The sequence below is a fragment of the Gavialis gangeticus genome, unplaced genomic scaffold (genome assembly GCF_001723915.1).
Source record: "Gavialis gangeticus isolate Ggan-Ray unplaced genomic scaffold, GavGan_comp1, whole genome shotgun sequence".
Lineage (NCBI taxonomy): Eukaryota > Metazoa > Chordata > Crocodylia > Gavialidae > Gavialis > Gavialis gangeticus.
The window spans coordinates 35,373,088-35,395,710 of NW_017729032.1; the positions used below are offsets into that span (position 1 = coordinate 35,373,088).

The window sequence follows — 22,623 nt, forward strand, 5'->3', positions numbered from 1 at the left end:
TGGAGTCAATAATGACTCCCAGATCCTTTTCCACCTCCGTGCTGACAAGAGGGGAGTTCCCCAGCCTGTATGTATGGTGCCGATTGTTCCTCCCCAGGTGCATCACCTTACACTTGTCTGTGTTAAACCCCATCCTGTTCTCCTCCGCCCATTCTTGTAACCTGTCTAGGTCCAACTGTAGCCTGTTGCTCCCCTCTAATGTGATAGATAATTTGATAGTAGTCTTCAAGTACAAGGACATTACAGAGGGGATGGAGATGGGGTGTGGCTGTAGTGGACAAGACTAGGAGCAATGGCCTTAAATTGCAGCAGAGGGAATTTGGGTTGCAGACTAGGAGAAAATTTCTGACTATGAAGGTAATTAAGCAGCAGAACAAAATACCTAGAGAAGTTGTGGAATCCCCTTCCCTGTATATTTCCAAGATCAGGCTGGACAGACCCTTGGCTGGGGTGATCCACCTTGAGCTGGGGGTTGGACTAAATGACCTTGTGAGGTCACTTCTTTTCCTACCTTTCTATGATCCTATGCAGGTACTAAATGAAGACAACAGTGTCTACTTGTGGCGAATAGAATTGTGCATTGATGTTTTGAGTGTGATTCTAGCAGCCCTTAGCAATCATAAATCTCACTGTAGTAGGTGGGAGTTGTGAATGTTCAGTACTAGGACTAGTTAGGAGGTTTTTTAAAAGTAATATACTTCCCAAGTAAGTATTAGTTAGAGATTTGTTAGAACTTGCTAGTATGTATCTCTGGTTTTGTCATAGTATTATTTTAGATGAATGTTTAATAAATGTATATTTTTTCAGGGATTGGCAACCTACACCCCATGGGCCAGAGCCAGCCTCTGTGTGGGCCAGATCTGGCCCACAGCAAGTCATGGAATTGGCTGCACTACTCAGCCAGGGCAGCAGAGGCAGAGACCCCAGGTCCCACTGTCTACCACGTTCAGTTTATTCCCTTCCCTGCTACTAGGGTAGCAGAAGAGAAATCCTCAGGGTCCTACCACCTGCCTACTTCCATTTTCCCTCTGCAGCAACTTCTGATGGTCAGGAAAATAGGGGTGCAGAGTTGCAGCCCATGGCAGGGGCTCGGTTGGTAGCAGCAGCCTGTGGTGGCAAAAGGTTGCCAACCCCAGCTCAGTTTCATGTACCACATCAGTGGAGCTCAAACTTTTAGCTCCCTAGGCAAGATGTGTGGCATAGGATGGGGAGACTCTTCTTCCTTAAGTAGGACTAACTCTATCCAAATCATTGAAGCTAACTAGTATATGTCAAAAGTAAAAGTCTGACCTTGAAGGTCATGAAGATAAGCCTGAGGGTGGTGCTATAGCTTCCCTTTAAACTAGAGTTGTCAAATGATTAAAAAATTTGATCACAATTAGTTGTGTGATTAAAAAAAATAGTTGCAATTAATTGCAATTTTAATCGCACAGCTAAAAACTCAAAATTATGCAGGTACTTTGTATGGTTGGGGGCTAGGTGTGGGGTGGGTTTGAGGTGTGTGTGTGTGTTGGGTGGGGTTTTGTGAAGGTGTGGGGGGCTGTGGGGGGATTAGAGCCTGGGGAGGGGGGCTCCCATATACCCTGGCAGGATGTGGGGTACTGTGGGTCAGGAGTGAGAGGCAGCAGCAGTGCTGGGGGGGCTGTGGCTTGGGAGTGAGGGGCAGACAGACACACACACACGCACAGACACATACATGCACAGACACCCCCCCCAGCAGATATGTCTGTGGTGGGGGAGGGGCAAGCAGGAGGAGATCAAGGCCCCCACGGTGAGGGAGGGAATGGGGCAGAGGCAGGGTAGAATGGGATGCCTGGGGTGGGGTGTGGGACAGAGCTGCAGCTCGTCCAGGGGCACAGGTGGGGGGGAGAGGGGAAGAGGGCTTTCTCACCTCTGTGCACGCCCCCAGGGGAGGCAACCCCACTTGCCCCCAGTAGGTATAAGCCCAGCCCTCGTGGTACCACATTGCCAGCTTCAAGGACCCCAAGACACCAGGCACAGGGACCTCCTCTCAGAGAGCTAAGCCTTTGTCCCACCTCTGGGTGGCTCTTTCCCAGCCGGAAGAATTTGAGGGGAGGGCATAGCTCCTCTCCCCAGTCTCCCACATCCTAGGGAAGACCAGTGCCTCTCTGGGCTCCATGCTCTAGCTGTGCTTAACCCCTAGGCCTCCATTCCCAGAAGAGGGATAGGGTCCTGGCTCCTGGCCACCACCCTGCTTGCCAGGCCCTCTAGTGGCAAGTCACAGTTGTGCAGGTCAGAAACAGCATTAAGCCTTAACCTACGGCTGCTCTGAAGCTGTTCTGGTTCTGCCTAGTATTCTGCAGATTTCGAACGGTTTAAGGATAATCTCTAGCAGCACCCTGAGATTACAGCTCCATGCTTAAAGCTTCAGATGCACCTTTTCCACTAACAGCTGACTTTATTTTGTCTTAATTTACCAATCTGTATTCCATTCCAGATTTGCTAGTTCCTGCACTGCTAAATTTGATCTCAAATACAGTTCCCCTTGTTCAAACCCTTTTTAAGTGATATATTTAATTAGTGCCATAACTTTTTAAAGTGTAACCATACTTTAATCTTTTATTGTGTGAATCATTAGTAACTCAAGCCAAAAGCTATACACACATACCCAAATAACATTTGAGGGAGGATTTGTGTTTTAATGTCATATACACTCAGTAAGATAGAAGATTTTTTCCCGCTTTGAAAAGAATCCGCCTAAATAGCACTTTGGATCCTGTCACTACCCTTATGCAGCACCTTTGCGTGCCCCATCTAAGTAAATGGGCTGATGCTAACCTTAGGTTATGCAATATGCCTTTTCTTTGCAGGCATCTCAAACATGCTTGAACAGGTGATAAATGTTCTTTCTGCCAGCTTGCCCCTCTGACATAATGATTTACATTCTAATTTTGTGAATACTAGGGGCGTATGCTTCATTGCACGGGTGCTTGATACCAGCATTCCATCAGACCAGCTCTCATTATACTTAGTTCCTTTTAATCTGCTCAGGAAAACTGCAATGACAACTCATGAAACTGGAGTGGCAATCAGAGCTGTCCAAAAACATCTCAAAATGCAATTTCAAAATATGGTGACCTTATATTTCCTTCATGATCAAAATGTCACTATTTACCATTTCATATTTCAAGAAGTTAATGGCCATAAAGTTAGGCAGAAGGCAAGGTAGATTTGCACCTTATAGACTAACTAAGTCTGAGGTGTATAGTATGAAGTTAGAGACATTTCTAGACTTGGGTACCAAAGGACATACGTGTGCATCTAAAATTTATTGGCCTAATTTTCTGAGATGCTCCTCACTGCCCTTTCTTCTCATTAATTAAAAAAAAATCATAAATGCTGAACATGTAAGAACTCAAATAGGAGCTGCACATGATCAGCATTTATGGGAATTGGACAACCGTTGGTAAAATGTCAGCTGTAGACATTATGATGTATTATATCAAACCTGACTCCAATATTTACCACTAGCAGTAACTCATTTTAATATACTATGGCAAAACTCCTATTGACTTCAACAGGATGAAAAATTACACCCTCTAGGCACACTGTATTGTGTATTCAAAACCTTACACATGCTGTGGTAAAATCAAATGTCATAGTGTGATAAATATCGACTTTCTGTTTAAAATGCCACCAAATATAATGCATATATGACACTAATTCAATGATTATTCAAATACTACAGCAGAACAGGAGAAATACTAATGTGTGTATATGCACGCACATAGAAATGTAAAAAATGTAAACAGTATAGTTTACTTGTACAAACAGGTTTTGCTGCATATTTAACAATTCTTATAATGTACCAAGCAATATATGTCAGTGAGGTATCATCCTTTGATCTAGCTAAATTAGATTTGACATCTTTCCTGGCCTGCAGGGGTGATTGCTGAGACTGCTGAAGACTGCAATTTAAGCTGCATATAGTACCAGCACCAGGAACCAGAAAGGTGTCACTTTGTCATTTTCTTTTCTCTTTGCAAGGTCTGCACTTATCAACTGTACTAGATTTGCTCAAATGCTGAAAGGCCTTCATCACTTTCTCTTACGGTTTTGTCAGCTCAATGTAACAGGAATATACCAAATAATATGACAAAATAGAATTTTCTCTTTATGGTGATACTTATTTTTGAAGTAAAGGCAATTTTGACAGGAAGCTTTTGAAGGAAAGATTATGAGATAAAATTATTAAAGGCCCAGTCCTACTCATTTAATATTTAACATTTTCCTAATAGTTTTTTTCAATACAAGGTAAAATGTTTTTCTACAAAAGCATTCACAGAGAAACCCAAGCCTCAAGAATTATTTTTATGCAGATATTTCTTTTTTGGACTTTTGAAATGTGAAAACACCCTGCTGGTTTAATCCATCTGGTATGATCATTCAAAGCTTAATTTCACTTGAAACTGTGCTAAGTACCCTCTTATTGTATTAGTACTGTTTAATGTCCAGACACTTCTGTTTTAAATGCCTTTAGAATGATTTAAAGGTAACTGTAACACTACCCTCAGTATTATCTTTACAACCCGTTTCTCTTTTCACATACATTAGTTAGCTCCAATGATCTAGATAGAATTAGTTTTATTTAAATGTAAGGGAGAAGAGACTCCCTATCCCATATAGGGACTGGCTTGTACCACTCATCCAAGCTCGGGCGCTAAAACATTGAGCAGCAAGACAGGGTCATGGTGTGATGAATTGGGGTTGCCTAGTGAAGTGGACACTGCTGTGCAGAGTGGTCATGGTACGGTGCTTTGGCAGGAGCATGTGTGCGCAGCTGGACTACAAGTGCTCTGCCAAATCCATCTATGAATCACATGCCAAGGACTTCGATGGCAGCCATGTTTCACTGGAAAAGTACCGGGGTTATGCCTGCATCATCACCAGTGTAGCTTCAAAATGAGACAAAACTGATATAAACTACACTCAGCTTGTTGATATGTATGCCACATAGACCGAGAGGTGTTTACGCATCCTGGCCTTCCCCTGCAACCAGTTCAAGAAACAGTAACCAGGGAATAATGCCCAGATCAAAGCCTTTGTTGCAAACTATGGAGTGAAGGTTGACATACATATTCAGATTGAAGATTGAAGATTGAAGTCTATGGGGACAACACCCTGCCTTTGTAGAAGTGGCTGCAGGAGCAGCCCAAAGGCAGAGGCACCTAGGAAAAGCAATAAAATGACGATGAAGGATCCCTATGTGATCAAGAAGGACCTGCCCACTTATCTGTAGAGCTGTTCATTTAGCTGCACTATCCCCTCTGGTCTGTGCCAGCTCACCTGCTCCTGTGCAGCCTTCCTATCCAGTCCCCATGGCAGCCCATCTTCAAACCAGCCTGCTGGTGAGGCAGACCTGAAAGCTTGGTGTACACCTGCATCAGGAAAGCTTCAGTGGCCTGGTAGCCTGTGCTGGGTAGAGCTGCTGTTGTGTGTTCACAACCTGAGACCTATTGCCTCATTTCAATAAAAGTGTTGCAAAAAAAAAAAAAAGAAAAATCACTTGAGCACAGTAATTTTGTAAACAATTCCTGTAATGTACCAAGCAATAAATATCACTGAGGTATCATCCTTTGATCTAGCGCTGAATACAAATGCAAGGTAGGCTGACAATGCTGCGCAGAGTGGCCAAAATTCACTGAGTCATCTGGTAAAGGTGGATTCATACACATGCAGCAGGAGTCATTTCCTGACAGTAGGCTATAGTAATGTAGCCTAGTATGAAACAATATAAAAGGGGCAATAAATATACCTGCACATAAATATATCTGCATGTGATTTGCAGATAGCTATGTTAATCTGTCAAGACCCCTGATGTTCTTTGTAGAGTGATGAAACCGCTCTTTGCTGCCTTCCTCATCACTATTATTCTAAAAGTTGTGAGTTTTGTGAACTGAAATTAAACATATAATAGCACTAAGGACTAGATCAACACCCAGCTTTGCAGCACCAGGCTTCTGGATACACACAGCCCAAAACAGAATCGCAGTGGTATCTGTAACCTTCAATTAGACACGCATGCATCTAATGTATGGGGAGAGGCCTAGGAAAGAGATTCTCTGAAACTAACTGCCTAAACTAGTCTGAAAGGAAACACAGAAAAGGGACAGGGATTAGGTGCCCAACAGGCAATTGATTGCCCAGATACTGCCTCCCTTTTCCCAGAATAATATTTAATTATTTATTCAGAGTGGAATAGCTCCAGAAGAGACTGGGAACTGAACCTGAAATAGCCAATAACCTGACAGTTAGGTCACCTTGCTAAGTTTTTCTTTCCAGGCACGCAAGAATAAAACAGTTTGACGAAAAATATTTTTAAAATGTGGTTACTTAAATATAGGTGGAATTTAATTATAGAGAGCTCAGAAGTGCTAACCCAGATGCAAAAACTGTCATTCTAGAGATACCTTCAATCAGCGGTGCCCAACCAGCACACTTTAAGAACAGAAACCCAAGAACTGATACACTTCTATAAGGGCATGCTGTATTAGCATGTCACCTTATTTATTATTATTCTAATAAATCAGGATTTAGAGCTTGTAAACTGGCTCCAGCTATCAGAAGCTGTAGAGGTGGATTAGCGTGACATTCTGCCCAGCCCTCTTCAGAGAGGAGAGACCTGAATTCTGGCAGCCGCTCCCAGGTCTACCTATACAGTTTGCTTTAAGCCGATGAAACTCACCCTCTCGGAGCAGTGGGCTGTGTAACAGGGAGCCTGGGTTCCTGTTACTTTAAGGCAAGTGTGGACAAAATACAGCTTGCGGATCAGAAGCGGCCCACCAGGCCATTCTGTCTGGCCTGTGGGGCCCCTAAAAAGTTTAGAAATTTAATATTTATCTGCCCCTGGCTCCCTGTCACGCAGCCCTCAGTGGCTTGCCAAAACTCAGTAAGTGGACCTCTGCCTGAAATAAGTGCCCACCCCTGCTTTAAGGAAACTGCAGCTGGTAGAGCCTAGCCAGCAGAATATAGCCACATACAAGAAGGTAGGCAGTGGCTATACATTGCTGCCTAGGCAGGGAGCTGCTCATTGGAATAAAGGGGCAGAGACTTGCAGCCTGGTCAGAACTCTGCTTAGAACTGCCTGTTGCAAACCTAGCAACTACGCAATAAGACAGCAGAGCAGAGCCTAACATGGGCAGTAGCGGTGCTGCTAGGGCAGCAATCACAAACTGCCCTGGAAACCAGCCATCAGACACAAAGGAGAAACCCCTACATTTGGCTGGGGTTCCTGATTGGAAGGTCAGGAGGGCCGACTAGCCTGAGAGAGGTAGAACTGAGACCAGCAAGGTCCAGGAGGGCCGTGCTGGCTGTCAGGAGGACTGAGTTCATTCTAAGAACCTCAGATAGCCTCCCTCCCCATCATCCAAAGAATACATCAGGGTGTGATGAGCCAGGAGAGGGTACCCTACAGCTGGAGCAGGGCAGGCGGTTGCGTGGTCACCAGAGGGCAGCACGGCTGCCCCTGGAACCTCAATTTTGCTATAGGCTGTGTGTTTGCAACCTACCTGCACCATGGGCTGTCACCCCCTCCCCAAGCTAGGGAACAGGGGGAGACAGACAGGGGAAGTAAGTGGCTGCCAGTGTCAGAGGGAGAGGAAGAGAGCTTATCTTCTGTAAACAGCACCTGTCATAGGGGAGGAAAGACAGCTTACCTCACCATCACCTGTCTATAGGAGTTGGGGGTGGGGAAGGGCAGAGAGAGAATAAACAGTGCCTGCTGTGGGCAAGGTGAAAGGGAGAGAAGAGGCGGGACTTTGGAGGGGGTCAGCAGCATGGGCTTGCTGCTGATCCCCCATGTCATGGGCAGAATCCAGCCTGTGGGCCATAGGTTGAGCACCACTGCTTTAAGCAGCCATTGGATGGGAAAATAAAAAAGAAACAGTTTTGTGATCAAGTCCTCCCCTGCCTAGGGGAGTGTTTTCATAACTGGGCTAGTTGTGTTCCTTCTTTGCTTTCTGTCTTCATGAATCTTACATTCCTAGCTGAACAGTGGCCCAGATCCATCACGTGCCACTATCTAGAGAGGTCTGAACTCCCCTATAGGCTGAGGAAGGTCTAGAACCAAGGCTTCTTGTTTCCTGGGTAAGTACTGAAGCCACCAAGCTATTTAGTAAGAGCTGAGCACAAGCACCATCTCCCTCCACAGGCCACATTTGAATGAGTGTTTGTGGCTTCTGTGATTCATGCTAATCTCAGTCCTGTCAGCCTGTCTTGCACGTCCTCTGCATGCACTTATCATATCGCACACCTCTGGGAACTCCAGTGTATTGATGCCTAGTTTGAGAAGCCCAGGATTAAGTACCACCCAAGCCTAAACAAGGGTAGCGCAGTACCACGGGTGGCTTGAGATCCTTTCAAAGATGCAATGAGGTGCCATGCTATGCAATATTAGCACTGCTAAGTGTGCAAACATGCTTCATAAGATATACCCAGAGATTTCAAATAAGAATCCATAGGCTGCAACAGGTCAGAATGATTTTAACACTTTCTGACTTCTTTGCAAGAGAAAAATTGCTCTAGTATTTTTTGGTAGTGAAAATAGAGATAGCCAAGAGCTGGTATTTTGTGTCGGGACCTTGCACCTTTAAAAAAGGTTGAGAAACACTGTCATAGGTGGTGAACAGCACAGTAGTAATTGAGAATTTTATTGGCAAAAAGCTTAGGTGTCTGCAGATTCACTGATACCTAAGCTGCTGGCACCCAGAATTCTGCTCAAGTGCCCAAGTGCTTTTGTCAGTCTAGTCTCTTATGACTGTGAGTGGCACTTGTTTGGATAACTCGCATGTAGAGCTTTATCAATGGAGCATAGACGAATATTACTGTCATCTTTTTCTTCCCTCCAATCCGTGCCCTGATATGAACAGCTGGCCACTAGGAAATGAATGGGGAGCAGAATTAAATCTAACACAGGCTACAAAATGACCATGTGATAGCAATATCAGATTCGTAAATTGTATGGTAAAATTATTAATTTTCCATCTGTAGTTCCACAAATATATTGTACCCACAGTAATCATCTTAATACTCTGGTAAATTAATTTAAGTTTATCTGCAAAAAGACTTCAGTGATGTAAAGCAGATGAGCTGAAGGAGAAATCCTAATCCTAATGTATTCTGTTTTGGTGTTTTTAGTGCACATTCTTCTAAAGGAGCATTTAACTTTGGAAAGATTTCCGTAGCTAGTATAGCCAGAGTTAAAAAAAAAAAAGAGACATATAAATACAATAAGAATACTTAACCAATAATGCTTTCCCACTGCACAAGTATGTCCTGAATTTCACAGCTTTTTTTTTTATTATTTAAACTTCTGCATCACAAGGCAGATGTGTGTGTGTTTTTTGTTTTTTTTCTCCACCTGGTACTGTTACAGATCTTCCCTTGGAGGCTTTTTCCGGTGGTAGTTGCACACGGAGTCTCTGTCATCAGGGTGAGCAACAAGCTCCATTCCATCCTGTATTTCAGGTTTGCTGGCTTGGCGTTTGGCATATTTCTGAAATTCGTAAACAGCATTTAGGAAAGCTGAAACCAACATGTTACTCTTGCAACAGAATAGTCCTACTCCCTTCCACACTCAAACCTCCCTTCATCCAGTTCTCTGTATGTCATTTACAGTCTGTTTACCAGGCTTTCTTTGCCACACTTCCAAATAAACCAAGTTGCCTTTAGAACTTCCTTATGGCCTATTATTAAATGCCAGCTTCAAATATGGTCAAATAACACTGCCATTTTGCATACTGTACTGTCCAAAATGCTGTGTCATTGGTCCATGCATGCAATGTATGCTGAAGCCAAGATCCGGCTCTATATGGCAGAATAGCAAAGGAATGAGAGACTAGAGGGTTTGAATCATATTAGAGTTCTACTTTTTGAAAAAAAAGGAATATTACTATTTCTCCATGCTGCTGCACAAATTGCTTGCACTGACACCCTGGCAAAGACTATGGATGATTATGCCCTGTCTCCACCGGAAGCAAAGTACTGCTTAATACTGAAAACAAACCAGATGGAGGAAAAAAGAAATCACAATATCTCTATCCCTGTAGGACTCATGGTAATTTAGTCTGCCTCACTGGAATAACCAGGTAAATTCTGCCCAGAGTTCTACAGACAGATCCTTGTAAACTATGGATCATGAACAATGTCTGTCAAGTTGTACACACCAAGTGGAAGTTTAAAGGGTTAAAAATAGTAGCAGCTGGAGGGAAGGAGAACCAAAGGATGTACTGTACTAACCTGGAACACGCTGTAATGGTAGCAATAACGTCTGTGAGGCTGCAATAATTCTCTTGCAAGTAACTGTCCTTCTTCAGCAATTTTTCTAGCTTCTTCATCATTTTCCTGACAAATTGGAAAGAAAACAGCAATGAATAATAGAGCAATCAGTAAGTTGCTTGCTTTTTTTCCTGCATGAAAATTCTCAACAGCCCCATAATGAGATCTGCAATATTATGTACAATTACTGATGCACTGCAACAGCACATTATTTAACCGCAATTTTTGGAACTTATCAGCATGCTTTCATGGTCACAAAGACATTAATAGCTTAAGGCTATCAGTAACAAAATTGTAGCTCATTGTACAGTTTTGGATAATCAGTTTGCTGCTGCTCTACAATGCTGTCCAAATCACAGAACAACTCACAAGCAGATTTTACATATTTCACACAGATTTGGTCATGAATAATACAAAGCTACAGTTGTTTTCTTTTTCTGCAATATGTAGGAAACTATTTTGGTTTCCAGCACTATTCTCTGAAATTTTTAAATAGAATGTGTACTGGTGATATGAACAGTACGTTGAGACTTGTATTCAAGCATTTACATTTTAGGTCTTTATTTAAAAGTGTTTTCACTTAGTCCTCTATGAAGAATTACCATATTTACCTGAATCCAAGATAACTTTGAAATGTAAGACTACCCCCCCAGTTAATTTGTTACAGTTTGTCATGTGTGGAATCTAACTGGTAGAAGGTCATCTTAAATCTGTCCCTCTATTGCTGTGGTGGGGAAAGCAGCAGCAGGGGCCGAAGGGCCAGACCCCTGCCCCTTGTCCCTAACCCCTTCCTCCTTCTCTATGTCTGCCCCATCCCTTGCTTCCAATTCCTGCCTACCCTCCCTCCTTACCTTCTACTACAGCTCTGCTCTGCAGCACAGCATTGGCCCAGCCCCAGCCCAGCCAGGGAGAAGCAGTGGCTGCTCCCAGCCTAACTGGGTTGGGGCTGGAGGGACCAGAGCTGGAGCAGAAGGTGAATGGGGGGAGGGGGGCATGCAGTAGGGGAAACAGGTTGCAGGTTCCTTCCTATCCTGCAATCTCCCCTGCGCTCCCTCTGGCTGCATGCCCCCTCCTCCACCAAATGAGCTATTTAGATCCTGAGACATGCAGCAGTTCTGCTCCAGCTTCAACCCCAAGCCTGGGGCTAAAGCCAGAGTTGAGGTACCACCCACCCAGACCAGTATTCAAATGCAAGATGAGACTTTTTCTTCTCCCCAGGCTGACTGGGAACAGGGACCTAGTTTTGGATTTGAGTATATATGATGTTATGCTCTCAGACTGAAACAATTTCTGTTTTCTTTAAACTAATCATGGTTTAAACTTTTAAGCCTGAACTCTGTTCTCCACTGCCACAACAATATTGTTTGGCACACTTTATAGATATCTTCCATCTTATTTGGAGCATGTTACAGAGCAATGTTATTTTTGTATGTGTGAGAAAGATGTCTGGAATAACTTCTATCCTGATCAGTCCCTAAGATCCAACAACGAAATAGTAATAAAAGAGCAGACAAGAGTGGAACGATAGTCATCCTCAGCCATCATGAAGCCAACAGACTACTCTGACACTAAAAACTATAAGGAATTAGGGAGGACCCCACACCAGAATTCACTCTGGAACTGGAAGATATCATTAAACCCTTCCTGCACCAGCTGCAAGAAAACCTATTCTCACATATTCTCTACTCTCCCGTCCCAAGAACCATCTGTGTGTTCCCAAAGATCCACAAACAAGGTAACTTGGCAGACCTAGCATATCCAACTCTGGTACCTTCACTGAGAAGCTAATCGGGATTCATCAAAACTATCCTGAAACCACTTGTCACACAAACAGACACATGTATCATTAGGAGTGTATTTCTCACAGAACAACCACTCTTTCTCTGATGTCATTGTCCTCATGCTCAAGTAAAATCTGCTCAACACCTTTAAAAAGCAAACTTAGGAACAAAAATTCATAAGCTGGGGGGACAATAAGGACTTAACACTGATACTGGTTTTATGATACATTATAAACCTACCTGATTCCTGAATTCTTTCCACACATGAAAGATAAGAATGACCTTCCTCCCTTTTGATAGGCCTTGATCTTCCAATGATCAGATTCTTTCCTTCTCCTAGTTGTTTGTCTGCTACCCTTAGGAATTTCTCCCCTCACCCCCTTAAAACTGTTTCTTACTATGCTGTGCTGGCTTTTACTGTTCAGAGCTGATGAAGAATGCCTTGCATTTGAAAGCTTGTCTAACTCTACCCAACAGCTGGTCCAATAAAAGATATCACCTGGGAAATCCTTACCCTGATCATTACATCTTAAAATAAAGGAATCCTTACACATCTGGAAATGTCTCTGATATACATTCTACAGTAACTTCTATATTAAGACCCTGATTCAGGAAAACACTTAAGCAGGTACCTTAAGTTAAGCCTGTGCTTATGTGCTTTCTTGAATGAGGTTATTTATGTAAGCGGGACCTCTGACTGAGTTCAATAAATAATAATAATAGCCAAATGTGTGCCTTTTCCACTAGGATCTCAATAAAAGTTGAGGCAGAACATACATGTGGAAGTCTAAAAGGAAGGATGTAGTATTTGTACACATGTCAATTTATTCCCCTAAGTTTGTTGGAAAAACACTTACCTTAGCCCATTTTATTTTTTCTAGCAAGTCCTCTAAGTCTTCGTTTAACTGGAACATAATGTTTCCATGGTTCTAATGCAATATAGAAGTGCTCATAGTATTGAGAGTCTTGCTTCAGTACTAGGCTATCACCCAACAAGAGGTATGGAAATCTGTAAGCTGCTACCATGCCATCTGCATTCACCTGATACTTCTACTATAAAGAAAAATAAATAAATAAAAGCAGGAAGAAAAATATTTTGAAACCAAACAAACAGATACATCCATCAGAATAAAAACCTATGCAAAAGTATAAAACCAGCACACCCCCACCCCCGTCACCTATTTCAAAATGTTCTTAAAACAGCAAATAACAAGAGAGGAACCACCCAAGACTAGTAATAATAAATTTCTTGGTTTTGTAATGGCTCTGACATAGATCTCTTATGCAGTTTGACATAAATTACGTAACCTGCATGCCACCATGTTTTCACATACCTACTTCATGTTATCATGTGAAGGTCAATGTAAAAGCAGGGCAAACACTGGTTACCCAACTAGTCCCATAAAAGTCAATAAGTAAATCTAGAGGGGTATGGTCCAATGTAAATAAGTGCTTGGAACTGCAACACTGATATACCAGAAAAAGAGGCATGGGGTTAGAAACTGACGGGAAAGCCAAAAAAAGTTAAAATGCCTTCATTTCTTTGCTCATCCCAGGTTTTTCAGGTCGTTGGTATCAGCTTCCTAGTTTGTATACATGAAGTTCAGACATTATTTGCTTCTTAACAGTTCATTATACCCCTTCAGCAAATCACAGACCACATCACAAAACCACAACACAAACAGTCCAGGCTCCATAATGAGTCTTCTATTAGAAGGCAGCCTGGAAGTAGGACAACAGCTGAGCTGTCTGGGAGAGGCGGCTCTCACTTTGTGCCAGTTTGCACTGCTAATCCTTATTTTAAGAGGACTAAGTTTATCCTCACTTAAAAGATAAATAGAATAATGCCATATTTTCTCGCACACAACCCATGCCTTTCTTCAAAAAACAACTGCTGGCAATCTGGGTGCATACTATATGTGAGGAAATATGGCAATGCCACCTAGCTGCCAGCCTAAGCAGCGAGCAGAGCACTAGCTCTGGGCACCATCTGGAGAGCCCATACCACAGAGCTGCTGTGGGGAGTTTGCCCTGACCTGGAGTTGCAAACTGCTCACAACAAGCTAGGTTAGAGGGCAGGTAGCCTGTCCCTGGCTGAGCTGCTGCTTGCTCAGAGCAACCCTGGTCAGACAGCAGGAGCAGACTTTCTGTCCCTGGCCAGGCTCCAATGCCACATAGCAGCTTGGGGCAGAGAGTTAATGGAGCAGTGACAGGCTCCCCCACCCCCTTGCAGCCCTTGCTGGATGCAGTAGGCTGGCTTCTGTTGTAGAGATATGGCACAATATTGCAATGAGCTACCTAAGGGATATACAAAGTCCAAGTGTGGTTTTTTGCATTTTATAACTTACTCTTTGTAAGGTTTTTTGCATTTAAATAACTGGTTATATTAAATTACTACTTAGTGGCATTTTCAAGGAAAAATCTTTTTTTTCTTCAGTCCACCTTCCCAAGCCAGGGTGTGTGATATATGGGAGGAGAGGGGAGGGGACTGTTATATGTCAGCAAATATGGTACTAACATTGCACCAGACATATCCACGAATACCTACTATCTTCTTTAGCAATATGGTAACATTTCTGAGATAACCCTACAGCAGAACCCTCAGTTAACTCAGTTTTTAAAAATTAAATTGACTTCAGTTTTACCTCAAGAAATGTACAACTGTCCTGCAACTTGGTAAATGAAGGCCTCCCTTCATTTTTCACTAGGAATCAGCAGAACCATTTCCATTCTACTGGAGCCACTGAACCAAAATTTAGATTTTGCAAGGCAAACATACGATTAAAAAAATGGAAACTATATTTAACATTACTATACATTGTAAAGAACCTGCTATTGGAAACTTTCACATTCTATCAGATATCCAAGATCAGTTGTACTGATACATGAGAGAGTTTTAATCTGCACATTTCCCAAGATGCAAGGTACTTACAATATTCTGTTTACTAATGACATCATCAATCCAAGTCCTGTCAATGCATTAATAATGAGACGTGTCCCACTGACTTTAGATAGGAGTTGAATGAATAAATTCTCTCATCTCACAGCCCTTCAACCTTGATGTGGCTCCACACAACATCCAATGAATGACATAACATAGCCCAAATTGTTTGGAAGACAGAAAAATCACTAGTCTGTTTTGTGGATCATGTTTAACAACATTAGAAAAAAGTACAAAGACTGGATCCAGATGGCAAGAAACTGATTGCAGACCACTGAATGTGAACAAAGCAGAAGAGGACATTCCAAATTTTCTTCCTACCTATTGCTCAGCCTGGTTGGTGCTGATACAACACTGAAAGAAACTGCACATTCAGCTATATTAAGAATGTTCAATATATATTGTTTTACCCATTACTGTGGGTTCTCTTTCTGAAGTTTAACACCATCCTTACATCTATATAAAATGCACCTATTATTTTCATGTTTATCCCCTAACAAGAAACTGACACAGTAGCAGTGTGTCAAAAATCTAAATCTGGGCTCTGGATAGGACCATAATGATAGCCCATAATGGCATTCTTTAGAAATGATTACATTGTAGGTATGGATAATATACATATACTTTGAATGGACAAATACTTCCAGGACAGCACAACACATATTAAAACCTAATCACTGAAGTTAAAAAGGAAACCCACTGCTTTTTATAGTAGGTAACTACTTAACTGCAAAAACAAACCCATGTCTACAATATGATGAATACCTTAAAGAAATCACAGAATCCCATCACCTGAGCCTTTCCCAGCTCTTTCTCCTTTTCTTGGAAGAAGAAATATCCTGTTATTCCAGCATCTAGTAGTTCTGGATGCTCCTTAGATAAATTCACCAGTTTTAGACGTTCCTCTCGACTGTCTCGACCTCTGAATAAAGCTCGTTCAGTTTTGTTTTTCCAAAAAGGGCCTATGAGTATTGATGAGATAAGGGAAGAAAGGAGCCTGGAAATGTTCATGCTACACTAGGTGTAAGCAACACAAGTTTATTTTGAGAACGTTTCATTATCACACTTATAGGAAAGTGGGTGTCAGCATAATTTCTAATTATGAACTTGTTACTTAAAGAAAAATTTACAGCTAGGGCAAACATCTGCCCTGATCTGAATGTTGGCATAAAAACAAATTTATAAAGATAATTAAGGCCTATATCTATGAGAAACCAATACAATTATTTGTACTTTTAACACATTTTCAAGAAAATGTTTGTTGGTTTTTATGTTAAATGTACAAATGCTTTGACATCTGCACAAGAGGGTCTCTAATTAAGCAAATACTTGTTTTAAGAGTTCACCTAAATATTCCAAAACATAATTCTGTTCCACCTTTAGCAATAATATACCTCTTGTTAAACAACCAATTTCATCATTTAACAGTAATCTACAAAGAAAATAAATATATTGCACTCTTTTTTGCCTTTTTTACAGAATTCAGCAAAATCATAAAATGTGCGTTTCATGCTTTAACTATCTACAAATAATATTCTTCCATTTGCAGGTGACTTATAAGACATAGTGGAGGTTAATCTCTTGCAAGACATGCATTCATTTTCCCAATTTTATTTAAGAAGAATTACAACTTACCAAATTCTACCTCAGGAACTGGACCAATACTGTTTATAGTTGGAAGACTAGAGCACTTTCTCAGGTGAAAGGGATTATAGACATATTTGTCAAGAAGCCAAAGCAACTATTTTTTTGAGTGCTTATTTTCTAAAAACATTACAGTACAAACTGCAGTGGTACTCATAATAATATGACATGTCAAAAATGATTTTGAAAGGATATAGTTCTTTGTGAAGTACAATACACATAAGAGGAAGAGTTTTTTCTTAAAAGAAACTTCTGTTTCCCAAACCCAAACAAGGTATCTAGTTAATCTAAACAATGTTTAATGTTTGTAACCGAAGACTAAAGTTAAGGACAAATTTTCGAACTGAGTGCCTTAAGTTAAGCTCCTAAATCTTTTGGGAATGCTTATAAAGCCTCCACATTTCAATTTACCTGTGTTTCCTTGAACAGAGAGATCAGTTGTAACTCTGCGTAGGGTTTCAAGTGTTGAATGGGTTATATCATATGTTGGAAGGACGACTTCCCTTGAATCCAGAGAGCCACACCATGAAATTATAGGTTAGGACCAGGCGTGTTGTTAGCTTTTCGATGCTCAACTGGCTAATCTCCGACATTAAGATAAAACTCTACATCAGGGAGATGAACCTAAATGTACATTTAAAAAAAAGACAATTACACTATGATCTTGCCCTCAGTTCTCTAAACTGCACAGATTAAATCAATCATGCCAACAGACCGAGATTAGGCGAGATAAAGATTAGGTGGTTCTGGGTTCAATCCTGCAATCTCTCTCTGCGCAGAGCTCTAATTGAAATCAACAGGACTCCAAATCAAGAAGCTTTGCAGAACTGGGCCCTTAACACCTGCACTTTTCTCACTGGTTTCAGTGAGCCTTTGAACAGTCACCACTGATAATCTGCTCCCTAAAGAGATGAGGTCATGCTGATGCAGAAGGAATAAAATCTTAGTTTAATAATAAAGTAGATATCCTAGTTTAAGGTCTGTATGAAAACAGAAGATGGAATATACCATCCAAACAGAAACAAATCTGTGATCCAACAATCTTTACATAAACGCTCATATAAATAGTACCTTTCTTGCCAATGAGAGTAATATTTCATTGGAGACCATTTTGAAGTCTGTGTACTTTCCTAAGGAATGATAGTAAATGTGATTACTGGGAATGGTGAAGTGAACAATAGCACCTCTCGCTTTCCCAAATCTTGTTGGGACTTCTAGCATCCGCTGAAGGTCAATGGTGGGAAATGGAGTGAAGTCCTTAGTAACCTGTGGCTCCTGGGATGGACATGACAGAATATTCTGCCAGGTTTAAGGATCTCCTTCTGGACAGTCACAATACTCATGATAAACTGGCCCTGCAGAACACAAAGCAGCAGGACTGTCTGATTTCTCTGGTCTCCACTGACAATATCTCAAACTTCTATTGCACACAAATCGAAACGTAGAGCCAATAGGCATGTTTCTTTTGAAAAATTATTTTGACAAAAACAGGCTGTTTTCCTAAATAAAAGGTCTCATGAAGAATTCTCATCCTTTTAAATTTTCTGAGTTGGTGATAAAAAAAACCAAAACAAATGTCTCAGATTTCTTATTTTTCAGAGGCCAAAACATTTTTGTTTTGTCCTCAAAGCCAAAAAGTTCTGAAAAATATTATAAGAACAGTACTATGTTTGTTTCCTTTGAAAATTTTCATGTAAAATTTATACCATTTTACAGTTATTTCTAGAATAATATTTCTCTCGTGGCTGTCAGCATAAAATAGAAAACTACCCAAACAAAGAACAAAAAACCCTTACCTTTCAAAATATAAGGAGATTGAGCTACGTGTTTATCACCATACAGTATTTCAATCTTTAATCCTTCATTGACACTTGCATACATGCAATACTGCATGAGAAATGATCCATTGTTCCTATCCAAGGGGTTAGGGACATGCATGTGGATAATCTCATTTGGGGAAAGTGCTTTGATTACTACTTTAAACTGTGCTCTTCCTGAAAAGAAGAAAATAAAAAAAAAGAAACTCCTTACTATGAGAGTTACTTACAAAAAACAAATGAGATGCTAGTCTTCGATAAAATTCTGCTCTGAATTACCCAGCATAATTTTGAAGCGACTCCACGTACATCTATTAATTTACTCTGAAAAATTATTTTGATTGCATATTTTTAACAACATATCTAAGAGGAAAGAGATCCTGTCAAGATCTCCTGATCATCATTTCAAATCTCTGCAGGTAACCTACTAATGGAGACAGATAAATGTGAGTTACCTTAAAGTGCAATGGTTATAATACAGTGAAAATGACTGAAAAGTTGTAAAGCAAGGACTAGATTTATTATTACGGTTTCAAGTTAAAGCTAAAAGGGTGACTCATTTTCTCAGGAAAGAGATGAAAAACCAGGGTAAAATATAATAGTAGTAAAGAATACTTGCCAGCTGTTGGGAAGACAGTTGCAGCATGCAGAAGTCAGATACAAAATGGTCACCTTTGGGCCGCAGCTGGTTTTCTTGCAAATTTAAAGGGCCAGCTATTAGAAAGGCATGGATAAGAGAATGAAAACCTAGATGTCTTCTGGACATCTGCTGTGTCTTGTGCTGAAAGATTACCACCACTGCATCATCAATGTATCTCAGTTCTTAAACCGAGCACAGAACATTTTGGAGAGAAACTGAATAATGTTTTAAAATGCTAAAACTAGTATTAAGATACTAATACTAAATCATTCCCTCATCTTTCAGAGTTGGGTCATTTGGACAAGATACTTGACTATTAGCAGCCAAAAATGTGACAAAGGATAGATTTTTAATAATGAGCCATGCTAATTAGTGGCACAAACAGATCAAACTAATTTTATTAACACTGCCGTTGAGCGGTATACAGAAAGAAAATGAATCATGCAATTTTCTATTTACATCAAAGTATAAATTCTAATCTGTCCAAATGGACTCTACTGTGTTTTGACCTTCCAGATACCAAGGTGATCTATATGTATACAAAGCAGACCTTTTTGTATTCCATTTCCTAATGTGATGTATACAACACCAAGTCTGACATTGTCAGACATTAAGCACTAAACTAGTGGTTCTTAACCTCGTCATACTCAAGGAATCCCCTTTAGTCTCAGGGCTTCAAAATACCAGCTCTTGCTTTTCCAACCCTTCCAGGCCCTTAAATGCTGGAGGTTGCAAGTAGGAAAGGAACAGTGGAAAAAAACTTGGTCATACCCTGTTCACTCCATCCATTTCTACCCCTGTGTGATACAGGAGACTAGACAAGATGAACCTATGGCCTGATCCAATAAATGGCAATTCTTATGTTCTTATTTTTTGACTATGAAAAAGTAATAGAACATTTTTTTCTCTTGCAAACAACTCAGAAAGACCACAACAGGGCAGAATGTTTTTGACAGTATGGATTCCTGTTTGAAATCTCATGAACTGTGTGTAGGTGTTTGCATACCTAACAGTGCTACTATTGTGCAGCATCCTTAAAAGGTTGTAAAGCACCCCAGGGTGTCATGGGACCCCAGCTGAAAATCCCTGGTGTGCGCAGAGGAACAGCGGGGAAGGAATCTGACGGGAAGGTTCTACGCAAATGTAAATAAATCACTGCTGGTAATCTGTGTAGAAGGGACAGATGGGGACAGACTGGTTAAACTGACCTAGATCACTTGATAAGATGGGCTTGTTTTAGCAACATACTTATTAATACAGCCAAATGTTGAAACGTATATCTAAAAACAAAAAATACAGGTCACATTTAAAACTATGGTGGGGATTAAACTATGAAACACAGTGATGCTGAAAAGGGCCAAGGGGTCATGGCAGGTGAAGTCCTGGTGCAATGCTGCAGAGGAGGGGTCAGCAACATTCAAGTACAGTGGGCTGCTGCTTGTGACGTGGCTGCCACTATGGTCTTCCACAGCACCCCAGCCCCCACTTCTCCATGTCAGGAGCTACTCTCATTCCTACATCTCCTACTGCAGCCTCTGCTTATCCTCCTAGGCACCACCAATTTCCATCCCCAATGGCAGCAGGGACCAGTGAAATTTGCAGTAAGGGTAAACAAAAGCTACAGTAGCAGGATGACAGAGCAGCCCCTGGCACAGAGCAACAAGGACTAAGGCAGGCACTAGGGCTGTGTAAAATTTCCTCGGCTGTTCCAATTTGACACTGTTTTGACTCATTTTGAGCTCAAAACAGCGAAATCGAATCGAAACAAAGGGCTTTGAAACAGCCTCAAAACAAAATGGGGCAAGTTGAAACACTTCAAAAGTTTCAAAATGTTTCAAGTCTCGAAGCAGCCAGCAGTGAGGTGGTGGGAGACAGGGGAGAACCAGGGCTGTGCTCCCAGCAGCAGGCAGGAGCGCAGCCCTGGCTCTCTCCATCTTCTACCACTGGGCTGCAGAAAGCCAATCAGAGCACAGGGGAAGCAGGCTGTGATCAGGCTGGGGAAAGAAACTGAGCCCGATAGCTCAGTTCCCCTCCCCAGCCCTGCGATTGGGCTGGGAATGGGAAGTCAGCCCAGCTGGGCTAAGTTCCCATCCCATGTGCTGGTGGTCTGGGCTGCAAAAAGGAAAACCCCTGTTGAAAAGACAACTTTACAGATATTATGTACTGAAATTTAACATACAGCCCCTTCAAAAGAGAAGGTGGGTGAGAATTTGTATAGATCTTGCAAGGAAAAAAGATTTCCCCCACCCTCTACTGGCAGACTAAATCAGTATCAGAGCAGACTCCCGGCAGTCCTCCAAGGAACATGGCCTGTCACAAACATAAGAACCACAGATTATTCAGTGAATGGGTGTCTTTTTTTGTGGTTTCAAATCAATCGGTGTAGACTGTTTGACATATCTTTTCTTTTTTTCCTTTCTGAGCTGTCATTGAAACAAATTGCCAGTGCCCTTTTCAGAAAATGATCATTTTTCCCAGTCAGACCTCAGCCAGAAGACTCAGTGATGACTAAATGACATATATAGTGCAGCTGTGTCTGAATCCGCAATGCCCTTGGACCTTGGTAACTATAGCCAGCCTGTCCAGCACTGTAGTTCAGGAAAAACTTTTTTTTATGATGCATACGTGAGTGCTTGCACTGTACGTCATTCATAAGAAACAGCATTTTCATTGGCAGTTACATTGTTTTGATATGGATAAATCTAGGGTTTCTTGGACGTGCAAATTTTAATATTGTTTTAGGAGCGCACACATCTGCAGTCCTGCATTTAACCACAGTGACCCACCACCAGGGACTCGGATTAAAGCAGTCCTCTAACCTTCTGCGATGGACTTTTCTTGTTTATTCATGTTCTTACCATTTTAAATATATGGCAATAAATAAATTTATTTTGCTACACACAATTTTCTTTTTTCCCAAAGTTATGACATTTATTTTGCTATACCAGACTTGTTTTTTCCCCCATTTCCCTTTCCTGTTGCAGCATCACAACTGTTAGGTCACTCTTGGCGGGTGGCCATTGCTTGATTTCAGCAGTGAAATTCAAGCATTCCAGATTGGAACTATTCTGAAGTGGGTTTTAGTCTCTTCGGGAAGTAGATACTGGTTTGAGTGCCTTCAGGTTGTAGGGGGTAACATTTAGGTCTTCCACTACACGGGCAAATACTCTGAGCAGCAGTCTATTATACTAAACTGGGACGTCATCACTACCACCACACCCTCCCCTCCCCTCAGTGAAAGGGCTGCTATGTTTTGTACTAAGCTCAGTGCTGTTTTGGTATGTTTAATACATCCCTGATGGATTGGGCTCCCTTTGATTATTAGACGGTGTTTAGGCAATGCTCTGCCTTATATCTGAATCACAACAGAACTTAGCTGGGAATTACATACCTAATGAAACCAGGGTGCTCAAGTGGCAGGAGCCCAGGTTTATGCACTAGGGAACTTGGTGGTCCCAAAGTAGGTATGGATGAATATAGCCACATTCAGGGTGAGTCACTGAA

General features: G+C 41.5%; 1 protein-coding gene and 1 pseudogene across 1 annotated transcript; one reads left to right on the forward strand and one right to left on the reverse strand.

Moving 5' to 3' along the window:
- Positions 1–1,862: 1,862 nt before the first annotated feature.
- LOC109303353 lies at positions 1,863–5,193 on the forward strand (annotated as a pseudogene).
- Positions 5,194–8,943: 3,750 nt separating this feature from the next.
- On the reverse strand, positions 8,944–19,390 carry KDELC2 (KDEL motif containing 2). The gene is given in 10 exon segments (XM_019525514.1): positions 8,944–9,514; positions 10,258–10,362; positions 12,935–12,976; positions 12,978–13,130; positions 15,784–15,980; positions 17,074–17,200; positions 17,203–17,286; positions 17,734–18,017; positions 18,459–18,656; positions 19,099–19,390. Coding segments are annotated over 9 exon segments (1,260 nt in total). The 5' UTR covers positions 18,601–18,656; positions 19,099–19,390; the 3' UTR covers positions 8,944–9,388.
- Between the last annotated feature and the right edge of the window lie 3,233 nt (positions 19,391–22,623).